General features: G+C 32.8%; 1 protein-coding gene across 1 annotated transcript in view; it reads right to left on the reverse strand.

The window, feature by feature from the left end:
* LOC113514571 (uncharacterized) overlaps positions 1-13,276 on the reverse strand; it is a 30,624-nt gene extending 17,348 nt beyond the window's left edge. The window contains exons 1-17 of the mRNA XM_026898675.3: positions 11,074-13,276; positions 10,474-10,664; positions 9,765-9,863; positions 8,812-8,941; positions 8,166-8,291; positions 7,236-7,432; positions 6,690-6,770; positions 5,851-5,947; positions 5,230-5,450; positions 4,678-4,832; positions 3,827-3,942; positions 3,094-3,233; positions 2,940-2,987; positions 2,283-2,429; positions 1,835-1,879; positions 1,210-1,383; positions 311-425 (exon numbers count right to left, since the gene is read on the reverse strand). Coding sequence (XP_026754476.1) covers positions 311-425; positions 1,210-1,383; positions 1,835-1,879; positions 2,283-2,429; positions 2,940-2,987; positions 3,094-3,233; positions 3,827-3,942; positions 4,678-4,832; positions 5,230-5,450; positions 5,851-5,947; positions 6,690-6,770; positions 7,236-7,432; positions 8,166-8,291; positions 8,812-8,941; positions 9,765-9,863; positions 10,474-10,664; positions 11,074-12,991 — 4,000 coding nt within the window. The 5' untranslated portion in view covers positions 12,992-13,276. The remainder of the gene's footprint in view (positions 1-310; positions 426-1,209; positions 1,384-1,834; positions 1,880-2,282; positions 2,430-2,939; positions 2,988-3,093; positions 3,234-3,826; positions 3,943-4,677; positions 4,833-5,229; positions 5,451-5,850; positions 5,948-6,689; positions 6,771-7,235; positions 7,433-8,165; positions 8,292-8,811; positions 8,942-9,764; positions 9,864-10,473; positions 10,665-11,073) is intronic.
* Positions 13,277-14,516: the final 1,240 nt, after the last annotated feature.

Consider the following 14,516-nt stretch of genomic DNA (forward strand, 5'->3'; position numbering starts at 1 on the left):
TACACATAATGTTAAAAGATATTTAAAAGAGTAACTTATGAGTTTCTTGTGGATTCTTCTCAGCAGATAACAATATTCCGTACCCACAAGTAAAGTCATAAAATATGGCGATTTGAAAGAGTTTGTAAACAAGTCTATTTAAATAAAGATAATTTGAATTTGCCAAGATTCTAATTATTTACAAGACTAAACTATTCGAGAATTTAAAACGTGATTAAAGCCAATATGTGTAATTACAATGCAGTATGTATACTCGCGACTAACTATATATATATATTTGCAGTGCCAGCGAGTATATACATATACTGACCAATGGTAAGCCTGCAGTCGGCCGGATCGTAGTAGGCGAGGCACCGCGCAGTCGTTGTCCTGCATAAATTCTTCGTTCGGTTCTCGAACTTCACGCGGCACACTGTAAACTGGTGCTACAGGAACAAATATTCAAAATTTTACTTGCGGTAATTTTCAATTATTTCAGTCTATTATTCACAGTCACAGACATTCACCATTTTATTTTTGCTAATATCACTTGTAGTATCAATTATCACAGTTCCACACATTTAGTTCTAATATTATGAACTAGTGCTGTAGTCATAAATAATTTATCGTTTCCCTCGTGGTAATGTCATTTGTGGGAATTTTGAGCTAGCAGAGCTAATTATAGATTAATTCAACGGTTGTAAAGTTGGAAAAGATAAGAGAGAGAAAGAGATAGATAGATAGAGGGGGGAGGGGAGAGGGGAGAAGGGAAGAGAGAAGTGTGAAGATATGAGGCATTTATCCTTGTAATTATTCTTTATTATTAGAGTCGTCTATTCAGTTTTTAATAATGCAATCATTGTGAATTCAGAGTTAGTGTTGTTGTAAATTGGCTAGTGGTAACTCTGAGTTGTTAAAACTTTTTATAATTAATTCATAGACTTGTGGCAATTATAACTGTAACAAGTTCTGAGTTGTTAGAATGGTTTATTTAATTTCCTAATGCAAAAATGACAGGAAGATCTTGTCTTCCAAATTCCAAATAAAAACATTTGTATTGTGCAGGAATCAAACCCGCTACAATTGAAATATGAACCAGACAATATGGTACTGTAATAATTGCAGAATAATAAAAAAAATGTCTATTTAAAAAATGCTTGTAATTAAGTTCGCTTGAATAAAAATATTAATATTAAAATTAAACTGTAACAAAGGAAATTTTAAACTCACCACGCTGCTCCTTGGCTGGCATTCAGTGATTTTGGCCAACGACCAGGAGCCAAACACGTTGCGCATCGCGTACACCGTCATCCCGACTCGCAGCGGCGGCCGGCTGCACTCGCCGGGCGGGGGCAGGTCCGACGGCGCCGATTCCGCCGATAACTTCACCACCGATATATCTTTCTGTAAAATATATGGTATATAAACACATTATCAGAAACTAGTGGCAGTATTCATGAATAAATACTTCAATTCAATTTATGTTTCATGATTGTTCAATTTTTTTTTTTTGTATTACTGATGTAGCAAATAAACATATGATCCACCTGATTGGTAAGCGGTTACCATAGCCTATGAACGCCTGCAAAACCAGAGGCTTTACGCGTGCGTTGCCAGGTCTCTTCTAAATACGTTTTTCATATACGTATTTAGAAGGGAGGGGTGAGACTAGATTTGTGTGATGCCCATCCCAGGTTGCGAGCGAAACTTTACAAAGACGTGTCTGAGAGTACATAATTGACTTTTTTAAGGAGCCAGCAACACTAATCTTAAATATACCTATATTTCTTTTTCGTTCACTTCCATAACTATATTTATAAATGAAACTTTTTATAAAAATACAATAGTTACTTACATCGTCGTCAATCTTAGACGAATCAATAGCAGCACTCTTTATTTCCTAAAAAATAAGACAATCAATCAATCAATCAATCAACCTTTATTTTTACAATGAAAATATAATCTTTTATTTAATTATCTATAAATAAAAGAAATATTAATGGAATTTAACACTAAAAATTAAGATCGCAGCTTAATTTTAAACTTTATATTTCATAAGTAATTAATAGAATATTAAAAAGTAAAATTTAATTGCAATTAATAATTAAATAATTTAAGAATAGCAAATTCGTAATATTTATATAAATTTATCAATAAATTTATTACCAGTATAATGTCCTCATCTATTCAATAGTAAAGTAAAATATTAAAAAACATATATATATATATATATTACCCACCCTTGATTGACATATTGTATTATTAGTATATCACTATACATAATTTAGTATTTATTTAGTTACCTGTGGCTTGGTGTCGGTGGAGACGGTAGCGGAAGCGGATACGGCAGCGGCAGCGGGCGTGGCTTCGAGCGGGGTGTATCCGAGTGGAATTGCAGGGCGCTTGCTGATTGGATCGCTCGCTGATGACAACCGGCGCTTTTGTCGACCCTGCAGTAAAAAGCATCTCTTAATTAAGTATCTCAGTTCATCTCTCATATTAATACTCTAACGGATGCGAAATAAAAAACCAATTTTTAGATACTGACTGTACACTGACAGAGCACGTACTGAAACCATAAAGAAATGGGTAAATCTAAATTTTTAAGTATCGTGCGTACCTTTAGACTTTAATTTTTATTTATAAAGGACTAAGAAATGACGTTGACGATGTACGTAGAAGTAATAACAATAAATATTTTTTATTAATTTTAGTAATAAGGATTTTTGAATAGTCATTTTTTAATGCAATTTCCCCTTGGAAAACATCATGGTTAATTTTTGTCGAATTCATCATGGGCCACCAGATCTGCATTCATCCTTACCTATCATCTCTCACCGGTGCCCCGCCAGTATGTACCAATAGCGCAGGCGGGCTAACCATTCTATTCTCATCCATTAAAATTATTATGATTTGTTGAAGTCAACCCTATAACTATATTATCTTAATTCTGTACTTACATCTCGTGTAGTGGCGTTATTCTCAGTAGACGATTCAGTGGTTATGTACTGAAAAACAAAGACAATGTTTGTTTAAACTTCGACATCCAATTTTTGTGATAAATGCAATGAAACAGACTTACAATTCCATTTTTAACTTAAAAAAAAAACTTACCAGATTATTGGGCGTATCGAATATGACCAGCGGTGTCAACTCGTGCCGGTCCACCTCGAACGTGGCGTACAGTTCACCGCGCAACTTGTCGGTCGCCCGCTGGCATTCGTTCAGCAATGTGTCGATCTCTTTGCCCTCCTCTGTACCGTCACGGAATATGTAAATAAAGTATAAACACTTTTTGATACTTTGTTTTTTATTGAGGAAATAAAAATGTACACGAGATGTGATAAAATATAATGATACTACCCCCCCCCCCCTCACCCCTTTCTCTCTATTCTTTATATCTAATTTCCTTCTAATCAATTCATTGAATTTTGTTTGTTTAGATACATAAAATCTTTTTTTTTTTTTTATACAACTTAGAATGGCGAACAAGCTGACAGCCCACATGATGGAAAGTGGTGACCGTCGCCTATAGACATGAGCAGTACCATGGACATAACAGAGTATATTGTTTCGCCCATGATACCCCCCATGCGTTGCCATTCCTGAGGACTCAGGTGTCATTCCTCCATATCCAGTAAATTCACGCCACATCCCACCTTTCAAACCGAAACACAGCTATGCAAACACAACTGCTTTACGGTTGAAACACGAATGGGACAGAGGTACCCAAGCAATCGACTTTTGTACAAAGTCTCCCTCTTTATAATCTGTATTATTCTTGGAAGGGAACACAATAAAGAGTTTTCATTCGTTCATTCATTGACTCATTGAATATTAGACTTGCCTTCTAGAATGCTGAGCTGTTTCTTAAGTTCTTCTTCTGTTTCAGTGAGCCGTTGGTCCAGCTTATATTTCTTCCAGGTGTTATTTATCACATCAGCCAAGTGCTCTTCTAACAATCTGAAATTACAAGATACAGTGGAATAAGAATATATTCCTCAGAAATGTCAAAGCATAAGGGATACACGCCCGATCCTCAAATATATGTAGTTCAAGATTCTATGGGCCAACATATAGACCAGGGAGCAAAAGGGATTGTTAGTAATGGAGACTGAGAATCCCATTGCTAGCAAAATACTCAACCAGGTCGACCTCCTCGCGGTTCTCCCTGGAAACTATCACGGTTAATTCCTGATGAATTCATCATGATGGGCTAACTGGCCTGTTTTCATTCTCATCTATCACCCTTCACTGGTGCTCCGCCAGCGTATCCCATTAGCGCAGGCGGGGTTACCATACCATTTTCACCCATCAAAAAAAAAAACATATAGGCCATGGAAACTTTAAACAAATATTTTTTAAAGAAGTTCAATATGAATTATAATCAAAGCTACTTCATGAAGACAACTTCACGTGGCTTTAAAAAATAAAAATGCGAATTCTATACAAACTTAAACGTGATTAAAAGTTATTATAGGATAGTAAATAGTACTAATAATAATAAAAATACAAATTATTTTGTAATGTAATTTGGATAATGTAACATTATATATATATATATATATATATATATATATATATATATATATATATATATATATATATATATATATATATAATGTAATGTAATATAATAAACAACAAGTAACATTACAAATAATGAAAAATGGGACAAATGAATCCTTCAATACTTACTTAGCGCCAGCCTCGCCTACAGTTTCTTTTATCTCCTCACCGACATCGGCCTCATCCTCAGAATCCGAGTCAGATATCTCGACCAGTTCTTGAGACACCCTGGTCATATCGAGTTCCAACAGGGGTGTGAACTCTTTGATACCATTAATAAGTTTCTGCAACAATATATTAGTTACATTTATCGGTGTAATTTCATTTACTCTGTGGTATAATCTAACATTGCTATACTTATATCTATTACTATAAAATATAAAAATAATTCTAAAAACTAGTTATGATTGTTGTTTTTGTTACTGTGAAATAAAATAATTTAAAAAAGAACTGGCAAGAAAATTCGTCTTTTTTATCAAGTAAAGTTACTTCGTAAAAAAACGGAAATAATGTATAACATCATAAATGATGAACCTATATGAATTAATTTTTTTTTTTTCGATTTTATTATACTGGCCGTAAAAATTGCTGATGTCTAAAATTGATCTTTCATGTAAAGGTATAGAGTGCATATTTTTTAAAATTTTGTAAAAACAATTTTACTTTCAACAAAATACACACCTGTGTCCTTTCAGTGACAACATTTGCACAGTTCTGACATACTGTGGGTTTCCGCTTGCGGGCCGCGTCGTAGTACGCTATGGTGGCGGCGTCCGCATGGAAGTACGTAACCCCCCGCGTACTCTTACACGCATAGTTGATACACTTGTTGGTTTCACAGATTTTCCCCGTATGGGTTGTCACCTGCTTGGCCGTCTCTGAAGGCGGTGCTAACGGTTCCTCTACAAATAATGTATTAACATTGTTAGTCCTTATGTTTTCACTGTTAAACTTAGAAGTATTCGAAGGATCGTTATCAAAAATTCGTGTTGACAAAGTTGCGAATCCTGTCCAAGTATATTTAATAAACTAAAAATATTACTTTTTAACAGTACTGGAATATACTAATTTTGCTAAGTGCATTGCAGATTTGGCTAAAAAACTATATCTAGCTATATCTTGTTCATTTTATGTAGGAGGGATTACATTAAAGCAGTTATAACAAGAAAGAACAATCAATAAATTTGGAATATACAGCTATATAGGACAAACTATTTAAAAGTATATCAAAGAAAATATAAATTAACACTAAATATATATTTATTTTAAGGTAAAAAAATATATGTAAGAAAAAGCATATACCTTTTGGAGCAGCGACCGCCGCATCCTCCTCCTCATCAGAGTCTAGATTGAATATTTCGATGCCTAACTTCGGTTTCTCTTCTTCGTCTTTTATAGGCTGCGCATAAAACAATGAAATGTTAAAATTACAACCACACGAAGACTTTGCACAAAAGTCGTCTGCACGTTTACATCTATACCACTCGTATCTGCCGCTGAGTAGCTATGCTAAAATGACCGCTTCGATCTGAACACTGCAGGGTGGAATATAACAGTGTAATTACAGGGTATGAAGGTAATATCTTAGTCTTCAGGAACGCCAATTCATGAGAAGTATCATGTATATTTATATATTGGTTTCTTCTGAACATTCATGATGGAAAAAAGGTTATATGAAATAAAAATAAAAATGGTACGGCGACACATTAATCTAGTGCGTGCAGTGCTAAATTAACAATTATTAAATTTCTTAATAAACAAACAATTTCCTTATTGTACTACATAAACACAGATATGACTCCATAGATACCCCCTTTGAAAAAGAAAAAATATATAAATTACATTAAGGAATAATTAAAAATTTATGTATTGTAAAATTCTATTTTTTTTTATACAACTTAGAATGGCAAACAAGCTAACGGTCCACCTGATGGTAAGTGGTAACCGTTGCGTATAGACATGAGCAGTTCCATGGACATAACGGAGTATACTGTTTCGCCCATGATACCCCCCCATGCCTTACCATTCCTGAGGACTCAGGTGTTATTTCTCTGTATCCAGTAAATTCACGCCATATCCCACCCTTCAAACCGAAACATAGCGAATGAAGCGAATATAATTATCATGTGACTGAATCATACCTTAGTTTCAGGTATAACTAGTGTGGATTCTGTTGGGGTACTCGTCGTTTTTATGGACACCTCGCTTGTATTCAACCTCGCCTGTATAATAAATAATAAGTAAATGTATTAATTTTTTTTGTAACTGGATACATACAAGATACATCCAAATCAATACAAATATTTTTTAAGACTTTCCAAATCAAATACTCTATTTGTCTGCATTTTTTACAACCATGTTACGCCGATTATGGTACTAACTGATTTCCATATTTTTTTTTAATCCACAAGGCTTACTCCAACACTTGTTCCATTTTAAGTATGTAGAGATTAAAGATGCGGATTTTGACCAAAAGCAAAACAATATGTATTTACACGAGAATCTATGCTCCAAATTCAAATGTTGGGTGTACAATGTAAAGAAAACAAGAGCGGAGAAATGCATGGATATAGGATGAGATCCATGAAACATCCCTTATCGTTGCGTTCATAATAAGGTCAAATACTAAATTTTTTTAAATTGTCAACATTATTTATTTAGTAATTAGCATTATTATTTACACTTACAAGTTTCAATGGCTGCGGTTTCGGTATCCCACTAATAACGACCTCCCCCTCTTTGCTGACGATCTCGGAGGTGCCCCCGCCTGATGTGCACATAACCTCGATGTCATTTGGTATATTCACACTTGTCACCTTATCCGTCGAACTTGGCTTTTGTTCTAGTGACTGCTCCTTTGACTCTTTCTTAATTTCTTGGACATCTAAAATTAAATTAAAAAAAGTTACAAATAACAATAATTTAAGATTGATCACCAGAGGGAAACTTTGTTTTGTACAAAGTTTCCCTCTGATGTCGATTGCTTGGGTACCTCTGTCCTATTCGTGTTTCTACCGTGAAGCAGTTGTGTTTGCATAGTTGTGTTTCGGTTTGAAGGGTGGGATATGGCGTGAATTTACTGGATACGGAGAAATAACACCTGAGTCCTCAGGAATGGCAATGCATGGGGGGTATCATGGGCGAAACAGTATACTCTGTAGCTTATATCTATAGGCGACGGTTACCACTTTCCATCAGGTGGGCCATCAGCTTGTTTGCTATTCTAAGTTGTATATAAAAAAAATGGAGAAAAATCTTTTATCTCTTCTTACCTTAAATATGTCCTTGGGCATTTCCCTCTCTTTTAAATATACACTATTTAGGAGATAAGAAAATGTTAATAATAGGACCTAGCAATAGAGTATATTGTACCCGCACGATGTCCACACGATTTCATTTGGAAATTATCCTGATTAATTTTTGTTGAATTCATCACAATGAGCCAACTGACCTGCTTTCATCTTCACCTATCATCCATATACATCATAGTACATGCAGACTTCCTGAGTCCTCAAGAATGGCAACCCATTCCTGAGGACTAAGGAATTACTTAAGACCAAAGAAAAATGATAAAAAATATTGTCCAAACACGGGACAAATACAGGCTCTAAACTCACCATCATCGGAACTTTCCTCCAATTCAACAATGTTAAGTATATGCCTCTGTTTAGATATCTCCAATTTCTTCGCCTTACTTGGAGAATTTGTGTTCTTCTCCACTTCTTCCTTCTCCTTTGTGTCGTCTAATAATAATAAATCTATATTAATTAACATATCACATGGTATATATAGTAGAGGGACTGCAATTTCCTATAGAGAAATTCATCCACCTTTTTTTTTTTTATTTTTAATACCACAAAAGTGGCAACCAAGCATACAGCCCGTCATGGTAAACAGTCATTGTAGTCTATGGACGTCTGCAACACGAGGGGTGTCACGTGAGCTTTGCCGACCCTAATATATATGTACTACTAGTACATAGTAGTAGTATTAATTATAGATAACAAATTATTAGTATAAGAACAAAAAAATATTGTTAACATTTATAAAATTGCAAAGCTTTGTTGTCTTTTGATTTTATATATATTTTAAATTACTTATTTATTTTATGTATTGACAATTGTAACCATGGACTAGTTTTGAATCTTAATAAACCACGTCATTCGCACAAAAAAAATTATGTTTATTACTATAATTATTAAAAAGATTTTGTGGTCATATATTCAGTCTTTTCATACATAATTTCATACCAATTGAACTAACCTTTCAACAACAATGATTCCAATATAGGTGATTTCTCTTTGGTTTCTTTATCCTGATTGACGAAACTGCATGATGCCTCCACAGTTTGCGTATTTTCTGGTGACTCAACAGCCGTTTCGGATGGTTCTTCCTATAAGAAAGCGCAAGAGGCATCTCATGTGAACACTTACATATTATAAACACTTAGCTTACGCATGCGCGTCAATATATAAAATATCCATGTAACAAATTTCATTTAAATTCGTTCAGCTGTATAAGCAACAAACATCGAAACATCTTTACAAGCTTTTACATTTATAATATCAGTTTGATTTATTATAATTCAATGTCAATTTTAAGACCTTTATTTATTGTACATAATTAATAGCTATGATGCGCAACAGTCGCTGGATCAATGTGATCTTTCGATATAATTGGCTCCTCCAGCATCCTTGGATCAGCTCCTCCTTGGATTTTTTCTGAACACGTCCTGAGCTACAATGCACCCGCAAAACATTTGATCTCATCTAACCCTCTTTTATATTGACAGCCTATTTTCCTTTAAGCTCTGTAACGAGGAAGCCATATACTATTACAGTATTGACACATTTACTGTTATCCCTTAACATATAACCTGCCCATCTCCATTTCACCTTTTTAAATTTTCTTGTAACCTCTGTTCTCTTATCTCGGATTTATTATGATAAAATAATAGCAAATAATTGTTACATTTTACTTAAAAATATGTAGATCAATTTCTACTTAATATTATTGTAAGACTGAAAAATATATTATTGATTTGAATGGGTTTGAGCCTGCACCTTGTGTAGTAAACCTATTTGCGAGATTTGCTTGTTTTTTGATTGATTGACTTGTTTTTAAGTTTATAGTAAGTTTTTTAGTGAAATATAATCTTATATATATTACTACAATCAGTGACATTCACCAATCATATTCAAATTAATGGTACATACCATTTCTAGTTTCATTGGTTCACTATCTGGCTCAGGTAGTACATTTTCTGTTGTTTCTATATTGTCATCTGCTATGTTTACTTCTGTACTCAAGTCCACCTGGAATTGTATATATTGCTTAAATTAAAAAAACTAGTCTTATAAAGATTGTTTTCATTATTCTCTATGAACATGAAATATTTCATATATGTAATTAAATTTTTTATCCAGGGGAAGGTCTCAAAGGGCCACAGAACAGCTGTCCCAAGACACTTTCTGGCTCAAAAGATATTGTTGTCGGTCAAGGACTGGATTCCTTTTCTGGGTGGCAGTTTCTGTAGAGTACTCCTCAATGATTGCCAACCTACAATAGCAAATGGTATAAGAAAAAAAAATCATGCATATTCATAATCCTAATATATCTTATAGTTTTTGGAGAGCAAAACATACAATACAGTTTTAGTTAATACAGAATCGGGGTTACCTCTATCATACATCATGATACCAAGTCTAAACCTAAACAATCTTATAATGACACAATATACAATATCAGTCAAGTTCAATGCAACTACAGTAACCAGTTATTTAAAACTAAATTTATTTCACATAATTATAAACTTTTGTGTTATTTATGCATATTTAAATTTGTTTTTTTGAGCCATATTCAATCTCATAATCAAAATATGTTGCAATGACTATTATTGGATAAATGAAATATGACAATACTCACATCTTCACATTCCACTTCATCAATCTCCATATCCTTATCAATGCCTGCATCATCAGTGACAGGAAATCCAAAATCAGCAGTCTTCACTTCTGGAGATTCTAGATCCTTCTCATCATTATCCTTAGCATCATGCTCTGATTGCTGTGCATTTGAGTCCTCAGAATGTTCAGCCGTCATTTGATTACTACTCTCTGTGTAAAAATAATAAGTATAAAATTAAAATAATTTATCTTCTTATAACAAACTAGCTATTATATATTCTGCAATTTCGCTTGCATAAGTCAGTACCTACACATAAAATCCCATATGCCAAGTTATTAAGTTATATGTGTGCATTTCATTCTAATTTTAAGTTTTTGCATGAAAGAAAAATCCATTTTAACGGGCCTATGTCATGAAAAAAAGTGCAACAAAATCAAATAATATAATAACTAAATATAATTGGAGTTATTTCTTTAGGGCAAAAAGTAAAAGTCCAGTTTCTGTGCTATGAAATATAAACTTATATGATATAATAGAATGATATTTATATAAGGACCATTGGCATAAGGATCAGGTATAGCAGTAGATAATAACTCATCATTAAGAATATTAACTAACCATCATCCTGATCAAAATCCTCATCATCATCACCATCATCATCTTCCTCCACTTCCTCATCATCTTCCATAACTCTTGATGACTCAGCCAACAATCCCAAACTATCTGTAACTTCTGGCACAACCACCATTTTATCTAATGCTGATTGTTGAAGTTGTGCATCTGTACTTAATTCTACAGATGTGGATGGTTGAACAGCATTTACATCATCTATATTTGACTGATTATCCTGTGTTAATGGTGCTTGACTAGTTAAGTCTGATGTTTTTATTATTTTTGATTTTTCATTTAGTTTGCTTGTATCTGATTCTGTATCTACTATAGACATGCTAGAAGATTCAATTTTTTCTGCACCTGTACTAGATAAAACTATAGTTTTAGATAATTGTTCATCAGCAACAGATAATGTCAAATGTGGTGGATCAGATTTACCCTCATTACAAAGAAATTGTTTTTCTGGTGCAAACAGTGATCTTTCCATCCCTTCTTTATTTTCCATATTTTCAATTGTCTTCATTTTAATACTATTTGTCTCCAATTCATTATTTTCATTAACTATTTGTAAATTAGAGTGTTCTGATTCAATTTTATTATCTTTTTCTATTATTCCCATATCAGTTTGTGATTCTATGGTATCTTTAGGTTTATCCTTATTCTCATCTAGCTGATGGTCAACATTAACAATGGAAGAACATAATTTAGGATCACTCACATCTTTTTCACAAATATCTAGTTTCTGTTGATCCACAGTTTCAACTTGTTCTGAATCTGATACCAAAGCACTTGTTTTCTCTTTCTCAACTTTACCATCATATTCACTGTTCACACTTTTTTCTTTTGTGCTATCACTTTCGCCAGATATGTCACTTTGTGAGAAATTATCATCATTCATGAAATCAATTAACTCTTGGGTTGGAATCTCCAACATTACATCAGGTTTATTTAAGCCATGCTCTACATTAGTTTTATATTCACTATCATTTTGAAATGATTCATTAATTGTACTTGATAATAAATTATTTTTTTCTGTGAAATCTTCCAACTCAGACTTTTCATCAACATCCATTTTACGATCTTTATGAGTAATACTTTCAGTAGGCTTAATTTGTTTTTTTAATGTATTAATGCATTTATCTGCTTCATTCTGGATATTTAACTTTTCAATAATTCCAAATGATGTTTCATGACATTTATTGTTCTTCTCATATGTATTTTCTAATGCTGTATCAGTAATATCTGCTTCATTAGTATTAGTAATTTGAGCAGGAACTTGAGAAACATTGTCAATATCAATATTACAATTATCTTTGGTAGTATTTATTTTTATACTACTAGTCATTTCATTTATTTCTTTATCTTTATGCTCTACTAAATCAACAGACAAGTTTTCTGAATTATTAGAAGTTTTAGCCAATACATATTCTTTATCCTTCTTGGAAAATTCTTTATTGATATTTACATTCATAGGATTAAGTTTATCCTCATAAATGTTACTATCCATTGTAGTACTTTCTATCGGACTATTTAAAACTACTTTACGATTAATTTCAACCATAGTATTACCTTCAATTAGTTCACTTTCATTTACAACTTTAGAATCATTTGTTACTTTCGAAGGTGTATCATTAAGAATAGCTTCTTCATCAATTTCATCATCATCATCCCATCTCAATTCTATATCATCACTGTTAAAATCATCTTCATCTGTTATTACATCTAACTGGTTTTTATCTCGTTCTATGTCAAGGTCTTGAGATGCAGTTTCTTCAGATACCTGGTCACTATTGTCAGAAACTTTGATGGTACTAGTAGATTTTGTGGAGTCTGGCAGTAATTTTTCAACTTCGTTTAAAATGTTTAAATCTTCGATATTGTCATTTTTTATTGATTGTTCAGTGTGATGCGTCTCAGAACTCATATTGTTGAGTTTAAAAAGTTTAGTAATCAAACAAACACCGCTACAATAGCAATTATACAAGAAAGACTATTAACTAAACCTGTATGTATTATACTTAATATGATTTAGGGTTAACAAAAAGGATAATTAAATATACAGATTAACACGATAGGTGCACAATTCTTGTTGTTTCAACGTTTATTTCTTTAGCCATGATTAGGAGAATTTCTTCAAAATAAACTAGGTTTTTTTTATTTGTAAAGCCGAAAGCAGAGTGAAAAACAGATATTTTTTGACAAATGACAATGTACACTGTGACTTATTTGACATTAGCATAATCATACATAGACGACTTAGATTAAGAATAGTCAAGCGTTATGCAATTAAGAATTGTCTAATTATAATCTCAGAAGTATCTGATATACATATATAATTATATATCATAAAATCATAGGCGTGTTTAGATAGAGGATTGGGCGAGCCATGTTCATCCTAGAATTAAAAAAAATAAGCCTAATTAAAAAAAAGGATCAAAGCTTTAAGCTATGGGCAGAGATATCTCTGAGAATACATATGTGGCTTTTTAAAAATCGAGACTCCCCTGCAATACAATCATAAATAAGCTAATGATTGAAATCGTGGCAGGGCCGTAGATACATAGTGATTTTAAACTCGTGACTATACAGTCACGAGGACATTTGTTTTGTTTTCAACGATTACTTTTCACTGTCATACATGCAGCCTGCAAATACATATCTTGATCTCGATTCCACAAACATTGAATACGATTTTGTGATTGGTTTTATAGATATTACTATGGAACATTTTGAAAAATTATTGCGTAGCTTAGGCGTTAGTAAAAGTGCAGAAAGTGATTAAATACCTTTAATATTTTTCATTAAATGCACTAATACCCTTGCATTACCAGTGATTCTGTTATACAATTGTTTTATAAAAGAAGGTCATTTTCCTTATATATGGGAAGAAGCACATTATGTGCCTATTCATAAAAAAGGTTTAAAATAAAACATTGAGAAATATAAGCCAATACCTACGCTTTCTACACGGAGACCTATTGAGATGGATAAAATGGTATCTCTCTAATAGGATACAGCAGGATGATTGGACTTTATTTCGGTACCCGCCGGTATTTCTCTGTCTGTCGTTTACAGCTTATTTATACGACGTTGGAGCGTGACAAGAAAGTGTATTTTACACACACACACACAGTTTATGTAGAAAGTATGCAAGTTGTATCTGAATTTGGTAGGGTTATAGAGCTGTATAATATTTTCTATATAAATATTAATGCATTCATGCCTGCTATGAATTAACAAAAATAGTAATTAATGGTGTATTTTTCATTCTCTTTTTACTAATTATATTTGCATAAGAAGAAAGGAGGCATCCATATGATTTACTGTTTTTATTTCATCATTCCTTCTATTTAATTCCTCGTTCTTAGATCGAGATTCATGCATACTTTTTTTGCATTAATTTGCAAAAGCAGCTAAATATTGCTTAAAAACCAAAATCTTTACTTAAA

Source organism: Galleria mellonella, unplaced genomic scaffold, assembly GCF_026898425.1.
Source record: "Galleria mellonella isolate WM207_F2 unplaced genomic scaffold, CSIRO_AGI_GalMel_v1 utg172, whole genome shotgun sequence".
Classification (NCBI taxonomy): Eukaryota; Metazoa; Arthropoda; class Insecta; order Lepidoptera; family Pyralidae; genus Galleria; species Galleria mellonella.